General features: G+C 39.5%; 1 protein-coding gene across 1 annotated transcript in view; it reads left to right on the top strand.

Annotated features, from left to right (window-relative positions):
* LOC131301121 (probable LRR receptor-like serine/threonine-protein kinase At1g56140) overlaps nt 1-18,572 on the top strand; it is a 477,161-nt gene extending 458,589 nt beyond the window's left edge. Inside the window, exons 29-33 of the mRNA XM_058327280.1 lie at nt 16,338-16,456; nt 16,795-17,005; nt 17,096-17,330; nt 17,457-17,607; nt 17,908-18,572. Of these exons, the coding sequence (XP_058183263.1) occupies nt 16,338-16,456; nt 16,795-17,005; nt 17,096-17,330; nt 17,457-17,607; nt 17,908-18,234 (1,043 nt within the window). The 3' untranslated portion in view covers nt 18,235-18,572. The remainder of the gene's footprint in view (nt 1-16,337; nt 16,457-16,794; nt 17,006-17,095; nt 17,331-17,456; nt 17,608-17,907) is intronic.
* Nucleotides 18,573-19,045: the final 473 nt, after the last annotated feature.

Below are 19,045 nucleotides of genomic sequence, written 5' to 3'. Positions count from 1 at the left end.
TTGTTTCAATAAAGCAAATCATCCATCACATTTTGCCATATAAAAATGCAATTTGTTACAGTTTTGATCCCTATTAACTGCTCCCCCACTCTAATTGGCTAAAAAAAATGATTAATGAGAGAAAAATGCAAAAGTTTAACAAAATGCCCGAATAGAGACCGATCTCCGGATTGGGCGAGAGGGGTGCCATAAAACTCTTCCCCTCTCGTAACCTGACTCCTAAACCTCAGATATCGAAGGTGACGGCGGTCCAGTCTACGCCTTTTCAAAATCAAAAGTAGCAAACATTTCAAGTTCGGTTCCTTGGGTATTTCACCGCTAAAACCAGAGTGGCGACTCTGAATCGAAGCATTTCGCTGTGCTTTTCTAAAAAAGGACGCCCCCGATTTTCAACATAAATAAAATTTCAGGGCCGTGTGCCCACAATAAGAAGTTTGCTTCCTCTGAAATTTCTTTATGTTGGAAATTCGATGGACCAACTACACTTAAAATGTTGGAGATAATTGAAAATTTTGACATTTAATATGGCTTTGGATTCTTTGCTCATTTATTGTGTTGGACCTCATTACTCTCCCCTTATCATGATATATAACATTTACTACATGCACCATACTGGTTTCTTGATTTTGGAAATCTACGTGTGTGTGTATATATACCAAGTCAGTACATAGAGTGTAGTAGGCCGAACGTCACAGCTCAAACCTTGCATATGGGAAGGTCGGACCAAGGTTAGGGTCGAAAAGGGTGGCCGTACTTAAACCCAGGCTTGGTCATAACTGGGGTGTGGCAATAAAAGATGACGCACCTACTTGACAGCCTATTCCAAGAGAAAGTCATCCCGCTCGGCTACCCTCAAGGCCAACAAATCCATCGGCTGTTTTCCCCTGCAAGCCACCTACCCTCGAGCTCGGCCGAGGGTGAGGCTCGGCTAACCATAATGCCACGTGCCACCCCATGCGCTGAAGCAGTTATGCCAAGAGATAATGATGGGCGCGCATGGGGGTGCCAGCTCGATCACACCGAAACGGTTACCAGACCTTATCGGTGGCATCACAATGACGTCAGCCGACCCGTGCAAGGCACATGCCCGTACTTGGAGAGCAAGCCAAGCAGACTCTATACATACCAAAGGATAACAACCTTAAAGAGGTACATGCTTCTATACCCTAAAACCCTAGTATCTTGCTTTGCTTTCTGCACATTCTCATATCCTCTCGCTAGAAGGCCTTGCCGGGCAACCCCAGCCAAGTCTTAGTCGTGCATTCACTGTGCAGGCTAGGGCAAGAAGGCTAGGCAACTCTCGAACCAATTGAAGAGGAACTTGGATCAAGGATTAACGGGCCACACAATTGGTGAACCCGACGTGAAACGCTTCTGATTCAAACGGCTTGAATCTCCTTCAAACCACCCTCCTCTTCCCAAAAACAACCACAACCACAGCCACTATGGGCAGAGACCTGACGGACGTTACCATCGATAGATCTGTCAACTATTTTTTAAGTTAACTGTCCACGGTCGTCCATTCTTTCGTCTTAAACTCAACTTTTGACATATCTATCAATATCCAGGCAAGCTGATTTTTCGCGTGAATACATTATTTTGCAGGCCCTATATGATGAACGGTTCTAATTACCCAAAAAAAACCACGAAAGAGGCCCGCGGGGGTGGCAGAAAACCCCTATTTTCCTCCGCCTCCGGAAAGAATATTTTCTCTAAGAATTATACTATAAAACTATAGAATTGTATTGCCAATTGACTGTTGGTTTGCGTTATGGTTTAGTATTTTCTTTTCAAAACAAGATTACCATGTCAGCTCTAACTCGTTCTTTCTTTTCTTTTCTTTTTTGGAATTTCGGGCAGTGAGTGCTTTGAACTCCGTGTTCAACCAATAGAGAATATTCGCAAAATATTATCAATGGAACATAAGCGGAGAACCATGCAGTGGAGCCGCCATCGACACTAGCGGTAGCTGGGCCATCAACAATATAGATTACAATCCCGGTATCAAATGCAATTGCAATGGGACTGTTTGCCACATTACCCAACTGTAAGTCTCTTACTAGAAAATACTTCTAGGAATTTTCTCCACGATCCCCATATGATCCATATTGGAGTATGTCTAATTGGTGTACTATTCTCAAGAAATGTTGTAATATTGTCTAGTGGTACAATCCCAGGCTTTTAACCTTTTTGGTCCCCAATGTATTACTTTTGTCTCATTTTCGTTCCCAATGTAAATATTGAAGACATTTAGTCCCCAACATATCAATTTTGTACCAATCAAGTCCCCAAGTCTAACACAATTAGTCTCATCCGTCGAAATGAGGGGCATCTTCGTCATTTCACCCACCCCTCATTTCCTGTAAAAAAACAACCGGAAAAATGATCTTAAATCATCATGACCACTAACTTAAGAGCTCACTCCAACCACCAAATCCCCACCTCCAAGCCCATTTCATGAAATCCGAATTCGAATCCCCAAAGGGGTTTTTGTCTTTTGTACCAAAATCACTATATTTTTCAGCTACTTTCCCATTTTTTAGCTCAAATTCGAACCCTCCACGGGATTTTCGTCTTCTATACCAAAGTCACTGCCTTTTTCAGCTTCCATATTAACCTCCAAAGCCTTCTTTGCATCAACTTCAACATATTCAAGAACCCATTATTTCTTGACCGCGCCAAGCTTTGTTGCAACAAAGAAGCACCACAAAATCGGGCGAAACCTGTAGAATCTCCTCCACGAACCGACCCGAAAGCCCTTGAACCAGCAAGCTGAGAGTCCCTTGGTGAGTACCGAGTCAGAATCGGCCTCAAACACGACATTCTTGTCCGAGTCAACGTAGGCCGGCTCGGAAGCAGACCTGAGAAACACAACCCTTCACCTTGTTTTTGAACTGGGTTTCGAGGGGTTTGAGGTTCTTGCACTCTGTCTCCTTCACTTACCCAAACCACTATCTTTGCTCACCATCACCTCCATGAAACCCCCACAGCCACATCTCTCTATTCTCTTCTCTTCTCTTTTTTTCCCCATTTTTCTTTGATAGGAATTTGGGGTGAGTTAAATGACGATGATGCCCCTCATTTTGACAGATGGGGTAATGACATTAGACTTGGAGAGTTGATTGGTACAAAATTGATACGTTGGAGACTAAATACCTTCAATGTTTACAGCGAGGACAAAAATGAGACGAAGATAATACTTTGGGGACCAAAAAGGTTAATATGACTACAATCCCATCTCAGTCTAGCTAGAAAGTGATGAGTGCATTAGGGACAAGTTTGGAGTGAAAACAACTACAGATTGTATTAACCATTGGAGATGGGATCATCATTTGCAATGTAGGTCAATTAAGGAGGGTGATTTTGAATGAGGACGAATGATAGGAAACGATTTGAGCCAGGAAGATTTTTGAATTGTATTGAGGGTGATAAAAGAGGTAGAGGAAGGCCAAGAAGAGAACTAATTACTGATTCCTGATGAAGTCATTTTGAAGTAAAGCTATCATGATTCACTAAAATTCCTACATTGATGCTAGCTAGGACTATGATTTGCCTTTGACGGGATTACTTCAATCACACCTCAATGAAAAAAAAAAAAAAGGGCTGTGCTGCAATGGTGACGAACAAACAAAACCCTCACAAAGAGACTCTCACCAATCCCAAAATACAAGTTCTCTTACCAAATTAAAAATCCAATAGGAATCTCTCACCAAATTCAGACTCTCTCTCATCGAGTCTCGCAAAACGGAATATTATTGCTCCACAGATGTGTCTAGATGTCACACAGAAACAAATGATTCTTATGAAACCTTACGGTTTCAACCAAAAAGAATCATTGAAACAGATGATCTTCCAGACGGCCGAAGGCCTACAGAACCCACCATAGAAGGGACAACCAGAAGTAGATGAAGATCGAACAGACGATCCCTAAGGTTCTACAGATGAGACCCCCTGGAGCCTATTAGAGGGATTCACTCAAGAAGTCAAAACCCTAATAAGAGGCAAGGCTATATTTATAGCCACAGATTACTTACTAAAGCTAGAATCCTTGCCAAATTATGTTTCCTTTGTATATAGAGTCCAAAACCAGAAAGGAAGCTCCAAAAGATTGGACTTCCTAAAGATTGGTATCTATAACGTCCGCACATAAGCTAAGCAAGGGATCCACCAAAAATGCCTTTTGAACTTCACAAAAGTTCTTCCTTCGAATTTTGAACGTAGTTGATTGAAAACAACTTGAAGATGACTTGATGCGGTGAAACTCCTTCATACCAACATGAGTGAGGACATTTAGTGCTCGACTGTTTGTCGCCCATTCATTTTTCTGTCTTTGGTGTACTTCGCACTTGGTTATGGACTGGCGACTCTAGTTTCAGTTGGAGTTGTATATTTGACCTCACATGCAGTCCAGACATCCTCGTCAATAGCCTTTGAATAGGCTCCATCTTTTCCCTCCCGTGATCGGAGTTCGTTCTTTCTAGCGGCAAAGAGTTCGTTCTTTCTAGTGGTGAAGGTGTTACATGATCTTGGGTAAAATTCAACCCCGAAAGCTAGCTATTGAAGTGAGTGAACCCTCACACTTATATACTTCATATTACTTTGGTTCTCAGACAATGTGGGCCTTCGTTTCACAGGAGAACGGTTTGAACTCAACTCCATTGCAAATCAAGGGTCCTCTTAGAACTCAACGATTCCACATTTTAGGGACCCGCTCTGATACCGAATGAAATTCCTAGATTGATGCAAGGACTATGATTGGCCTTTGACTAGATTACTTCAATCACACAACAAAAATACCAATCACACAAGGATCAAAGATAAATCACGGGAAGGAATCATGTACTAGAAACATAGTATGATTACAAGTATTCTTATTCACAACTGTGTATCCTCACCAAGAGTCCTAAGAACTACTTGTTGAAGGCTTGAAGCCAAACTCATCGTAACCTTGCACGATCACTACATCTTGAATCCTCATACCTTTCAGAAGCACCTTTTGAACTCCACAAAAGGTCTTGCTTTGAAGTTTGAACATAGGTGATAGAATACCTCTTGATGTCATGACTTGATTAGGTTTAGAGATCCATAGATCTTCATGTTTCTTTCAAAATACACAGACCCTAGCACTCCCAGAAGTTTGGAGATGGAAATGAGAGCTCTTGGAAATGAATACAGCTCTCAGTACCGTAACTAATCCATTTTTATAGAGAAGCCACAACTTGACAATTTTGCTTGAGCGAAGAAAAGTCACTCGAGCGTAAGCATCCAGTAGACCTCGCTTGACATCTCGCCTCATGGTCTCTGGAACAAATTTTCCAGCTTCAATATTGCTTCAATGCTTTCCAAAAACACTGGACTAATGACTACCGGACTCGTATTCAATAAAAATGAAATACAAATTCCTTTCCACAGCCCTAGACAGACACTTTAGAAAGAAAGTAAAAGAACCATACAAGTCAATAAAAGGGAATACGTGCAAATGCGTGTTTTGGTCAAGAACGTGCCAACTAAAAGGGAGCTCGGCCTATAGAGCTTACATTTACCATGCAGTTGAAGTCAGAACCTTGATTTATGAACTCAAGCTCTTAGTACCGTTTGTTGAAGTCTTCTCACTTACTGCTTGCCTTATTTACTATTTTGTAACAGCAAAGTCCGTGCTCTGAATGTTACTGGAGGAATCCCGGAGGAGCTGTGGTCTTTGACTTCCCTCGCATATTTGTATGTTTACCCACTGATGTTTTAGTTTAAACAATGTTTCATTTTCCATGCCAGAAAAAAATGTTACGTTTTCTCTATGTGAACTGTGACACACTATTAAATTGAAACCTTCAAAATCGTGATGTTGATCGTCTCCATATATCTACATGTGTAATGCATCGTTGGATAAATTTTTTTTAACTATGTCATTCAAAATTCTCTCTCATCACATGATGGTTTACTAAGGTTCTTCCATATTTTGCAGGGACTTGGTCCGAAATTACCTGACTGGTCCCCTGTCTTCATCCATTGCCAATCTAACTCAAATGCAGCGGCTGTAAGCCACCTTATTTTTTATTTAATGCTGTTTGCTGGTCGTTAATATTTTATCCATGTTTAGCTAAACTCCTTTAACAGTCTGACACCTCATTTAATTGTTTTCAGGAGCCTGGGGGTTAATGCATTATCGGGGGAGGTTCCAAAGGAACTTGGAAAACTAACTAATCTCACAGATTTGTACGTTATTCTTGAATTTGTACGTCTCTAGGTGGTAACTTCATGTTTTAGTTTTCTATTAACAGCAATGCAACTTGTTGCAAACAAGTACGAGTCTGCCCACTTATAATCATCTTGTGCCCACAACCGTGTCATCTACGTAACAGTTTGTAATTTGGATTTTTTTTATATCGAAATCAGTTGTTTGCTGCAGTGGCATTGAGTTCCTTATTCCATTGAAAATTGGAATCACTCGTACGTATAACTGAAAGATGAGCCTATTTTCTGATGTTGTTAACTTGGTAATTTGCAGAAGCATTAGCACGAATAACTTCTCTGGCTCTTTCCCATCAGAACTGGGGAATTTGATAAAATTAGAACGCCTGTAAGTGCTGAGACATTCCGCAATCTAGTTTCTTTTTTCTTTTCTATTTTTGAGTAAAAAGGGTGAGGAGGGGGTGATGGGGCATAGCAACTCTCCCTTGGGAGTGACCACAAGGACTCCAGACCTACGGCGGGCCATAACAACTACCACCCCACCAAGGGCTAGTGGCCTACTGCCGGGCTTCGCAGGAGGACCAAGTTCGAGAGGGGAGTTAGCACGATTCGAACTATGACAAAAAATCAGCAGTTACAAAAATCCACCCAGTTATAGGAATTAAACCAAACCAAGTTCCTGAAGTTCTTTATATACTAGTTCATGGCTGACTGGCTGCAATGAATTCTATGTGGAGTAGCTGGCAAATATTCTAGTTTCTCTCCTTCTCCGCAACGATTTTGCAGTAAAGGAACCCTGATGAGTTCTTAAGTTTCACATTATAAACATCATAAAGTTTTTAAGGCCTGTAAATTGTAACCTCTATAAGGCTGGCATCGGATGCAAAAAGTTCAAGCATCATACTTACATAATTCTCCGCCTTGACAGCTTCTTCCACAGTTCTGGAGTTAGTGGAGCTATTCCATCTACATTTGCTGCTCTACAAAACCTGCAAATAGTGTAAGAGCTTTTTGGCTTATCCTTTGTCTTATCTGGTAAATTTGAACATGTTTTTAATAGTAGTAATTGTTTTTGTGATCAAGAAAGAATTTTTTTTGAGAATTTCAGGTGGGGTTCGGATAATGAACTCACAGGGAGCATACCTGAATTCATAGGGAACTGGTTAAATCTTAGCGTCCTGTAAGCAATGTGTACGCTGTGTCCTCTTTATTTCGACCATCATATCCTGATCATTGCTTTATTTAAAACTGGGCACCAATGTTTGATAACCGAGATGCTTTTTTAATTAAAGTATTGATACTTCATTCAGTAACCTCTATTTTATGTAATCAGTGAATTTACGTAGTTAGTTCATCTGTAGGAGGTTTCAAGGAAACGCCTTTGAAGGTGGAATACCATCAACATTTTCCAAATTGACCTCGTTGACGGACTTGTGTGTGTTACTCTTTCTACATCTTCTCTTCAAGTTTAGCATATGAATGAAGTTCTCTTCTCTTCTATAACATACTGCTGTATTATATAGGAGAATAAGTGATTTATCTAACGGAAGCTCTTCACTGGCATTTCTGAAAGATATGAAGTCTCTGAGTACCTTGTACGGCAACAAACACTGTTATAGTTGACAATCAATATTGAAATATTTTTCGTCTTCATGATCCTCCATTATTTTTTTACAAACTTAACGAAACTCAGTGGTTTCTCGCCTGGCAGAATTTTGAGGAATAACCATATTTCTGGTACCATCCCCTCCAATATTGGTGATTATCAGAGTTTGTCTCAACTGTAAGTTATAGCATCAGCTTCCATGCATTTCAACCTAAAAGTTTGGCAGTTGATAATCAGGTTGATGAGCATGGGTCAACATCTCTCTATGAAGTAAACGTAAACGTCTAGTTTTTAACGTTTTAAAGCTAACTTGTAACAACCATGTTCTGTCTAATTTTCAGGGATTTGAGCTTTAACAATTTAATTGGACCAATTCCAGATTCTCTCTTCAATTCGAGCTCTCTCTTATACTTGTAATAAACACTCTCTCTTACTTCTGATAAACAAGTTGTGCAATGTTTTTTTCTAAAAGCGTTTTAGAAAATATGAATGTTTATGTGTTGAACTAGTTCGTGTATGTTCAGGTTTCTTGGGAATAATAAATTGAATGGAACTCCTCCCGCGCTAAAGAGTCCTTCTCTTCTGCATATGTAAGTCAGTCTTACATAACCATTCATAGTTCAAGGAGATTCTTTGCAGGTGGTACTTGGACGTTTATGGTCATTATGTAGAGTTCCAAGAATGTCATGGTTAGATGATTTCAGAAGCATAACCCACTACTGTACAGTCATATGATTTGATTGCTTATTAAATTGTATAGGTTCAATTTTGGGCGAATCAGTAAATTGTTTATAACTTTAAGGCCGCATCGATGCTTGGAAAAAAAAAATAATGTTAATGGGCATCTTTGCTACTATGTTTTGGTGCACAAATATGAGAACATGTACAGTGGCGGAGCCAGGATTTTGATAGGGGGGCCGGCTTAACATTTATATATTTTTATCGGAATGTATACTTATTATATCATTGGGGTTTTGCTTTTTAGTTCATTACATTTGTACATTGAAATAATTTTTAGGCTATTTCAACTGTCACGTGTTTATTTTTTATTTAAGAAAGAAATTGAGAAATGAGAATATAAAATAGCCAATTTTTTACCTAATCGAAGCAAAATTAGTAAGATTATCAGGTATATAACTATACATGAATAATTATCAATAATATTCACAATCAGGTATATATAAAAGAAAAATTTTAAAACTCGGAGACGCTCGTGGAGCCGGGGCCGGGCCCCCCAGGCCCCTACATACCTCTGCCCCTGAACCTGTATCTTAAAGAAGTGTTTGGGAAATGGAAATCTTGATTCATGCAGTCATGGTAGTACACTGATATGTAAGCTGATGACAAAATCTGAGGCTTCAGCGGTCAAATGTAAGAATGAACAATTTATCGGTTCTCAGTAGAACGAAAATCTCAACTAAGCATCCCCATTATGTCATTGCCTGCAGAGATGTGTCATACAATCAATTATCGCCGGCACTTCCATCTTGGGCGAACAACAGGTGATTCTCTTTGTGCTGTATGTTTTTAATGGTATTCTGTGGTCTCTGAACATTTAGTGATACAAAAAGAAAGATGTGTAATTTCCTATATACAATTCAAGTGTTGAACAACATGATTATGGTGCTGTTAATGCACGAGTTTGTCAGCTTTAGAGGATGTATGATCCTAAGTCCTAAATATAAACGGAAAACGGATATTTTTCAAGCTGTTCTGATATGAGATACCATGTCTGAATTCTACAGTTTATTTCTTCACCCACAATTTCTGTACTCAGCTGAATGAGATTTACCGCTTAGTTTTTGTATCCCTTTCTTATATTCAGTGTTCTTGTGTAATGGGACCGGACCCTTGATGAAACTGGCTGCCATCTGTTTTTCACTTTCTAAACCACAGATGAAAATTTTGCGTTGTGATTTGTGCAACCTGTTTGTTAGAAGTCCAGCAAATGGGGCCTATGTAAGAAGTTAACTAGACAACTTTGGAAGCATTCTGTAGAAACTTTATATCCATCTCAAAACCAATTGGAATGAGTGGAGAGGTCCCAATTATTAATTGATCACCCATTTCACTCCCAAGCAATGTGGGAGACTCTATTTCTTTAACACCCCCTCACGTGCAGCCGCGTTTGAGGTCTGTCACGTGTGGCCACTTTTTGGGTCCTGTCAACGTGCAACTTTTTTGCTGGTCTGTCATCGTGGGGTGTGAATTGTGAATTTTTTTATAAAATGTGGGGTGGAATGGGCGCTGCTCTGATACTGTATAGAAACTTTATATCCATCTCAAAACCAATTGGCAATGAGTGGAGAGGTCCCAAATATTATTAAGTAATCACCCATTCCACTCCCAAGCAATGTGGGAGATATAGAATTGCAATGGTGTGAGATTTTGAACATCCTCCTCCAGAATCCTGATAAAAATAGCTCATACCTGGCATCACAAAGATAACGTGGAGAATCCATGATACATGTCCTTAAAACAAGTACTGGAGTAATAATACTTGAAAGCTTAAACATTGATTAGTTATACTCCATGCTCATGTTCTTTGTTTCCACAAGATGTTGCTGATGAATCATTCAACTTCAATTGCGTTAATTATGTGGCAAATTCAACTTGCACTAATCAATATCCATTCTTCTTCTGCATGTAGTGTTATGGCTACAGGATTTGACTGTATTCCGGAGAATCTTCCCTGCCTTGGGGATATTCGCAGTTCTCTTAAGTGTAAGTGCAATTTAGAACCTCCCCTTACCCTTTATTCTGAGACGGGACACATAAATTCTATCATGCTAGAAAGAGGATCTTTGAGTTTAGTTCTCTTTGAATCATCAAATCCTTTTAATAATTCTAAAAGTAGGTCAACTTAGACCGGTAACTGTTAGCTGAATTGGTACACAATGCTGGGCTTTTTTCCTAATTGTTTAAGCTTATGGAATAATTGGTGACTTGATGGTATTAGAGCTTCAGTTCGTAGAGGTCCTAAGTCAATCCAAGTCTCGTAACTTCTGTTCATTCCATTGTTTTATGTTACCATGCGCTCTCTGTGTGAGCATCTGTACACCTTATTCGGTGTTGCTTTGATTGTCTCTTGATATGTGGGAATGGACCGTACATGGTGGGGTGTTACATAGTTTGATATTGATTTTGGTTTACTGTGAACTGTTGTGTATGTGGTCATGCAAAATCCTTTCGTACTCCCTCTGAGATTTGAAGCCTATGTAGATTTATTTAATGCTCCTTCACCATTTGTTCTTCTTTTATTTCCACCAAGGGTTGTTGCTAGTCAATGGCCTATTTTTTGAGTTCCAATCTTCCAATCTTACAATGCCCTTTGCCAATGAAAGGCCAAAAGAAAACATCTTCTTCTTCTTCTTTTTCTTAAATTTTATACTTGTCAGATGAAGTGAGAAATTCCTTTCCTTGTTAATGTCAAAACTTCACATGTAAAATGCAGCGAAGTCTAGTTTGTCTTCAAAAAGTGTAAATTCCCACTTCTAGAAGTTCATTAAACCCATAAGATGCATCACATGATCAAGGAGATGTGGCTGTTTTTTTCTTTTTTTCTGCTGCACCTTTTTGAACTCTAATCTGATGAATTCCTCTTCCCCGATGGTTTGCAGATTCTGACTTTGCGATTAATTGTGGTGGTCCAGAGATAACATCTAGTAGTCAGATTGTATATGAGCGGGATAACGAGACTCTTGGTCCAGCTACTTATTATGAGGCTAGTACAAAAAGGTGGGCAGTTAGTAATGTCGGGCGCTTCAACGAGCTAAACGATCCCCAGTATACGAGTTTCTCTTCAAGTCAGTTCAATACTTTGGATTCGGAGCTGTTACAGACAGCACGAATATCACCGGGATCACTAAGATATTTTGGGCTGGGACTTGAGAATGGTAATTACAATGTGACTCTCGAGTTTGCAGAGACAGCATTCTTAAATCCCCCATCTTGGAAAAGTCATGGAAGGCGTGTTTTTGATATATACATCCAGGTCAGTGCCACGTTATCACAATTGGTTTTTTTTTTTTTTTTGATAGTCCTCAATTTTTTTTTGAAAGAAAAAATAACTACAAAGAACAAGGAAGGCATACCTTCCATTACAGGAGACAAACAACAGAACAATAACTACAAGCTAAACAGTAGCAGGAGTCCTGGGAGAAATCTGCCAAGAGCATAGGGACAAATTTAAGGGGGTCAGCTTTACATTGGAGAAATTGGAGCCCTTAATTCGAAAATCAAATGTAATTTTCTGGAGAGAGAAGATTGGGGTCTTTGAATCCCCTGAAAATCATGCAATTCCTTTCTTCCCAAATATAGTAGACCATAGCTGCCCAAGTCATTTTCCTAATGGTGTTCGTGAAAAGATTTGCCACAGAACTTCCTTATTGTGGCCACGTAGTCCTTTAAAAAGGGCGGCTAAGGAAAAGGTGGTACATCTTCATTATGCAGATTGCAGAGAAAACATATAGGGAAGATTCGCATGCCCCAGCTGATTATTTTATCCTTTGGTCTGTTATTTTCGTAACAAAAATATAATTTATAAAACAAGGAAATAGCTATTATTCCGAAGAATAGCGGTTAAGTTCAAGATCGTATACGGGAAGTAAAAAGCTAAGTTATTGTACTTCCAATCAATGTCTAACTTAATTCAAGAAGCAAATAGAAGTTGGATTTTGATTTGAGTAAGCTAAAACTAACTAGAAAGCAATTAAGTTTTGGAAATTGATGACAGAAAAGGGACTAGGGTTTCGATTCAACCTCCCCTTGGATTATAATTGTGGCGAAGTCTAGGGTTTCATTCAACATGTAACCAGACCACCGATAGGGTAGCAATTCCTATCAATAATCCCTGAAAGACTATCTCAACACGGCACGGATCGTCTCATTAGATTTAACCAAAGACACAACCCATCTCACGTGTATAACCCGTCTCACGTTGTATAGTCTATCTCAAAGCTTATCACGTAATGAAAACGATTGTACAACGGTGCTTGATATCATGAATACAAACACAAAAGATAAAGGGAAACGATTTTGCCACTCCCTTTTTTGTTAAGAGCACTCCCCTGCAAGTGTATTTTTGCACCAAAAATACACTTGCAAAAAATACACTTGCAGAGGAGTGCCGTTAACAAAAAAAAGGAGTGGCAAAATCAGCAGCCAAGATAAATTGAAAAAATAGTGACTTCTATAAAAACTATAAATAAATCAAAGACATATAATTAATTTTACATAAAAACCGGCCCTTGAAATCTAAACAACGATACTTACTTGGAGAAGCATCCTCATCGCCCTAGCGAGAGTGTTTAGCCGATCATGGAGTTTTTCCCTCTGCCGCAGTGTAAAAAAGATCCCCCGGAAATATTCATCCCATTTCCTAACTAAGAGAATAACCTTCCTTTTTGTCTTGATTCTCGTGCAAGCTCAAACCATATATTCTTTAATTAATTGGTGGAGCATTGGGTCCACCATTAAGAAATATTTTAGACCACTTAACCGGCACATGCTACGTGACACTCACAAGCCTGAATTATCGGTTCAACTTCTGGACCATCTTTGCACTAATTAAATCGAAGGCCAAATTGGTTGGACTGTCACCATTTGTTCGCTCTTCACATTTAACTCCTCAATTTAGCTCCGAATGTCATCCAACGGCTCCGCAGATCCTGAAACGAGCAAAACAATTATCAAGCCCCAAGTAGTGCGTAAAATGGATATAACAAGCCTAAGTTAAGGGGCGTAAATAGGTGTATTTACTCACCTATCATACTTAGTCCTATGGCATCCTCTAATGGCCATCCAATGAATGAAAAGATGTCGAGGAAAGGACATGGAGTACCAGATTAGGTGATGCCAGTGTACCGTAGGTTGGTGGATTCTAACAGCATATCAAGTATATGCAACCCTAATGGTAGAATGTGAAGAGATTATCCATGGAACTTGATCAAGTCTAGCATAGTTAGGATGGAAATGTGGAAGACGAGATGTTGGGAAAGGCCAAGTCCGTTCAGTGATATAAACAAGATTTGGACACTTCAGCATCAGTATGGATACCTGATGGATGAAGGGCCAAAATATATGCTTAGGGGCCCTTGAGGCAGCCAATTGTCGTGCCAGAGGAATGTGCTATTCCCATCACCAATAATATGCTTGATGCAAGGTCTAGCAATAGCCCTAAAGGCTAAGAATTTTTCTCCATGTCCATGAATGGCTAGAAGGAACTTCTAGAGTCCAGAAACTCTTTCTTTGAATAAGATGCTTATAGCACCACGTAACCCATAGATAATTATGATGAGAGCAAATATATCACAGCTGTCTTAGGAAGTATGCATGATTCCATTCCTTAATTGCTCTTAAACCAAGTCCTCCTTTTTTTGGTGAGCAAACATTGGCTAAGCAGCTTTGTTAGAGTGGGAATATGCTTCAGTACTAGTCCATAGGAAGTTTCTGAAGAGCTTATAAATATTCAAGCAAACTGAGTTGGGAAGAACAACATGCATGGTCTAGGAAACTTGTATACGAAAAAGGACTGACTTTATGAGTTGCAATCTTCCAGCGTATGATAAAGGATTTATTGGCCCGACTTTTGATTTTATCCTGGATTTTAGAAATGAGACCTTTGCGATCTGCAACACAGAGTTTTGAGGATAATAGGGGGACATCCAAATATCTAACTGGAATTGTACCCATTTGGAAAGCCCAACAGAGAACACATGATCTCCTTGTCCTGATTTTCCATGCCTAAAAATACACCCTACTCTTGATCTTGTTAGGCTGCCGGCCAGAGTATTAACAACTTCTTGAAAAGACTGATTGTTGGGGTAGCACAGAATAAACAAGTCATCGGCAAACATATGTTAGTAATCCCTAGTTCTTTCTTCCGGGGGTGGTATGAGAATTGCTCTAAATTAATGTGAATTTGGAAGATCCTAGAAAAGAATTACATGACCAAGGTGAATAGGTATGGGGAGAGGGTTTTGGGTGGAACTCATCTCCAAAAGTTAACTATTGAGTGAGGGAGCCCTCGCGCTTATATGCTTCATGTTACTTTGGTACCGAGGCGATATGGGACTTTGCTTCATACCCTCCCTCAAGCGCAGCGTGGTCACTCGGCAGCACCTGCCATGTAGGCCCGAGACACGCACCCTACCCATTTTTGGTACCTAGCATTGATACCATGGTACACAATTTTGGATAGAAGTCAACACCAAAAGACAGCTACTGAAGTGAGGGTGCCATCACACTTATATACGAGTAATTCGTACTATTACTTTGGTACCCTGTGAGACTTCGCTTCACAAGGGGATCCCCTTAAGTTGTTACTATTTTTTTGGTTCTTAAGTTATCAACCTCTTCATTATAGGGGAATCTGGTTCGGAAAGATTTTGACATAAAAAAGGCGGCCGGTGGGGTCTCTTTACAAATAAAGATGGTTTTCCCAGCTTAGGTATCAAAAAACTACCTTGAAATCCATCTATTTTGGGCTGGTAAAGGGACTTGCTGTGTACCTGCTGAAGGTACATATGGACCTTCTATTTCAGCAATCAGTGCTGTCCCAGGTAATACGTTTTGTAAATATTTGATTCAAGTTTAAAAATGTTAGTTGCAATTTTCTTACGACTTAGATTTTCTACAGATTTCATCCCCACTGTTGGTACAAACCCTGCATCTGGCAAAAAGAGTAAGACAGGTTTGATTGTGGGGATTGTTGTTCCTGTTGCAGTTGTAAGCTTTCTATCTTTCCTTGCGCTCTATTGGTTTGTCCTTTGCCGAAAAGGGCTGGGACGGGACGACGATGAAGGTAAAAATACTCAGGAAAATAGTAAGCCGAGTGTGTTATCGAGCTATGACTTTTGCATCATAATAGATTCGTTGTTGTCCTGTGTGTGGTTCTGCTATTGTTTATTTGTAATGTCGTTTTAGATGTATGGGTCCTATGCTAGTTATTTTTGTGTTCTTAGTAGCGTTAGGCTTGCTAAATTCTTTTTGTGTGATTCATGGCATGTTCAGAAAACCAACAATCCTATGATAAAGCAGCCCATCCCTCCCCTTTCTTTCTCACCATCGAGTACCTGAAATTCTCTGGTTTTCTTTGTCGAATGAGGGAAAAGAAGTAAACCCATAGTCGATTTGGCACAGCCCTTAGTGTCCTGCCCAAAATTAGTATGTTGTAATATCCATTGTCTTACATAATCTGCTACTCCCTCTATCTCAATTTGTTTGTACACTTTGACTTTTAATTGTCCCAAAATGTTGTATATTTTTAAAGACTAATGGATCAAAAGCTACACAATACCCTACACCTTACTATTTGAGTTGAAGTAATCATTTTCCAAAAGTTGGAGGGTAACTTTTGGAACATTGAGCTTTTATAGGTGTAATGATTATGTTCCTTGAAACGTTCTATTCTAAATTGGGATGGAGGGAGTAACAATGTGCTATAGAATGATAATGATCATCCTTTAAGCATAATAGATACGTAAGTTGAGTATTAACTTCCTTGCATATTCACAAACACTGGTTTTAACTTTACTTGCAGAGCTCCTAGGGATGGATGTTAGGCCCTACACTATCAGTTATGCAGAACTAAAGGCTGCAACAGAAGATTTTAATCTTGCAAACAAACTTGGGGAGGGAGGCTTTGGACCTGTTTTTAAGGTAAACATCCTTCTAATAAAAGACAAGCGTCCTAGAACAACTTCATATTGCTTTTATGAAATGGCACCCATTGACGGACTCCCTTGAATATTGCCACTTCACCTCTGCTTTTCCCTTTTGTATTCATTATGGATGGCAGCAGTAAGCTTGTACCATCACATTTTTGCATTGTTTTTTGTTAAAATAAGACCATGGAAAATACAAACCCTACTTTTCTTGATTACTTGCTTAGAACTGCGATTTATTGGTCCATACCATTTTTGCTTTTCATCGGATCAGAGACCATGGTCGGGAATACACAATATTTCTAAAAATTTTAAAATTTTCATATTCTCTAGGGAACACTTAATGATGGGAAGGTTATTGCTGTCAAGCAATTGTCTGTGGCCTCTCGCCAAGGAAAGGATCAATTTGTTGCAGAGATTGCTACAGCATCTGCTGTTCAACACCGAAATCTTGTGAAATTGTACGGATGCTGCATTGAGGGGAAGAAACGACTGATTGTTTATGAGTATCATGAAAACAAGAGTCTTGATAAAGCATTGTTTGGTACAGGACATCACCTTTGCTGTCAATGCAAATTATAGATCTTGAATATGGTGAATAAGTGAAATGTTTAACTGTTTGGCCTTTGTTAAGCAGGGAAGACAAGTTTGTTTCTTAACTGGCCCATCCGCTTTGATATATGCTTGGGTGTAGCAAGGGGTCTAGCTTATCTTCACGTGGAATCTCGGCTTCGCATTGTACACAGGGATGTTAAGGCCAGCAATATTCTTCTTGACTCTGACCTCAACCCCAAAGTTTCTGATTTTGGTTTGGCCAAACTTTTTGATGACAAAAAGACCCACATTAGTACCCGTGTTGCAGGGACATTGTAAGATTCTCCGCAGTCAATCTCCATGTATTCTTCAGTGTTATTGGTTACGATATTCTATTTTGGTACTGTTTGTAGCTTAAGTATTAACTTACATGTGATGAATTTCAATGGTTACTGATGTAGTGGGTATCTTGCACCTGAGTATGCTATGCTTGGACAACTTACAGAAAAGGCCGATGTGTTTGGCTTTGGTGTTGTAGCTTTGGAGATTGTCAGTGGAAGGCCAAATACTGACTCGAGCTTGGAAAAAGAAAAGATCTATCTTCTTAACTGGGTATGTTTCACTTTCTAGGCACTCATTAGTTGTTGATCCTTCAAAGGATTATTCTATCTTGGAAACTTTAGGATGTTTCGCTTGAGCATCATTAGAAACAAGATAAGTTGTTCAAATACTATGCAAAGAAACATATAAATCCCCTGTATCTCTGAAACTGAATTCTAGTATTCTTGGTGTTAAAACGTGCATCAATGCCAATTAATATTTGATCCACTCATCCTCTCACCCAGCCCAGAATGGGTGCTTCCCACTCTGGTTACATGTTTCTATGACATTCCTTTCTTCCCTCCTTTTTAGGCCTGGCATGTGCATGAAAACAACCGTGAAGTTGAGCTAGTGGATGCTAGATTGTTAGAATTTGACGAGGAAGAAGTAAAACGAGTTATACAAGTAGCTCTTTTGTGCACCCAGACATCTCCACATCAACGCCCCTCCATGCCGTGTGTAGTGGCGATGCTTTCAAGAGACATTGAAGTTAGTGCAGTTACTTCACGGCCTGGATATTTGACTGACTGGAACTTCGACACATCCAGTTTTATGACTACAGATGCTCCAACTAGAGAAAACGAACATAGCCAATTCAGTTCATCAACGAGTCGGATACTCCAAGTGCAACGAACATAGCCGATTTCGTTCATCAACGAGTGCAAGCATGGCAACAAATCCGGGGTTAGAGATTTTCAACGTAATAAATGGGTTTTTATTTGGGATTTTTTGAAAAAAAAATTTCTTTTTTGTATTTTGATTGATTTTTGTGAAATTTTGCGACACTTTTAATTTTACATGGATTATGACTTTATGTGAATAATTATAACACTCATTAAATTGGAATGTGTTTATTCAGAAAGGGTGTGTAACATGGGGGTGCCTACTAGGGGCATTGTCCTTCCCAATTAATTGATGTCTACAAGAGGTATGGCTCTATGCAAAAAGGTGCCCCGGTGAGAGACATGATTTTTCCTAATTAATTGTCTTCAAAAGATTCTTCTTAATGTGAGTCTAATAAAGATGTGGCTTTTCACGAAAGGGTGTCTGTAAGTATGTAAATAGGTCCTTTGTAAAGGCGTAAGTCTGTCGACACATACAAAGGGTGCACAGATTCTGATGTGGGGTCCACTACGGGTCCCATACAAAAAATCCGAGCCGTTCATTAAATTTAAAATATTTCTTCAAAGGCTCCCGTGAAAAATCAGTTCAATCCGATACCTATAAGTACTCTACCTTTGAATTGAACTGTCACGATCATTGTTTTGATGCAATTCAGTTGGCTTGGATATTGGAAGTTTGACAAAGCCAATGGGTGTGTGTTTTTTTTTCTTTATTCGCAGCAGAGCGATATCCCGAGAGCAGATTGCCCACTGGGAGGGCCATTTCAAGGCGCATCACGAGGCAGCGAGACCCGGGAAGGCAACCCGATAGGGTGTCATTTTTAAAG

This window comes from Rhododendron vialii, chromosome 9a (genome assembly GCF_030253575.1).
Source record: "Rhododendron vialii isolate Sample 1 chromosome 9a, ASM3025357v1".
NCBI classification, from domain to species: domain Eukaryota; kingdom Viridiplantae; phylum Streptophyta; class Magnoliopsida; order Ericales; family Ericaceae; genus Rhododendron; species Rhododendron vialii.
This window is presented reverse-complemented; position numbering and strand designations above follow the sequence as displayed.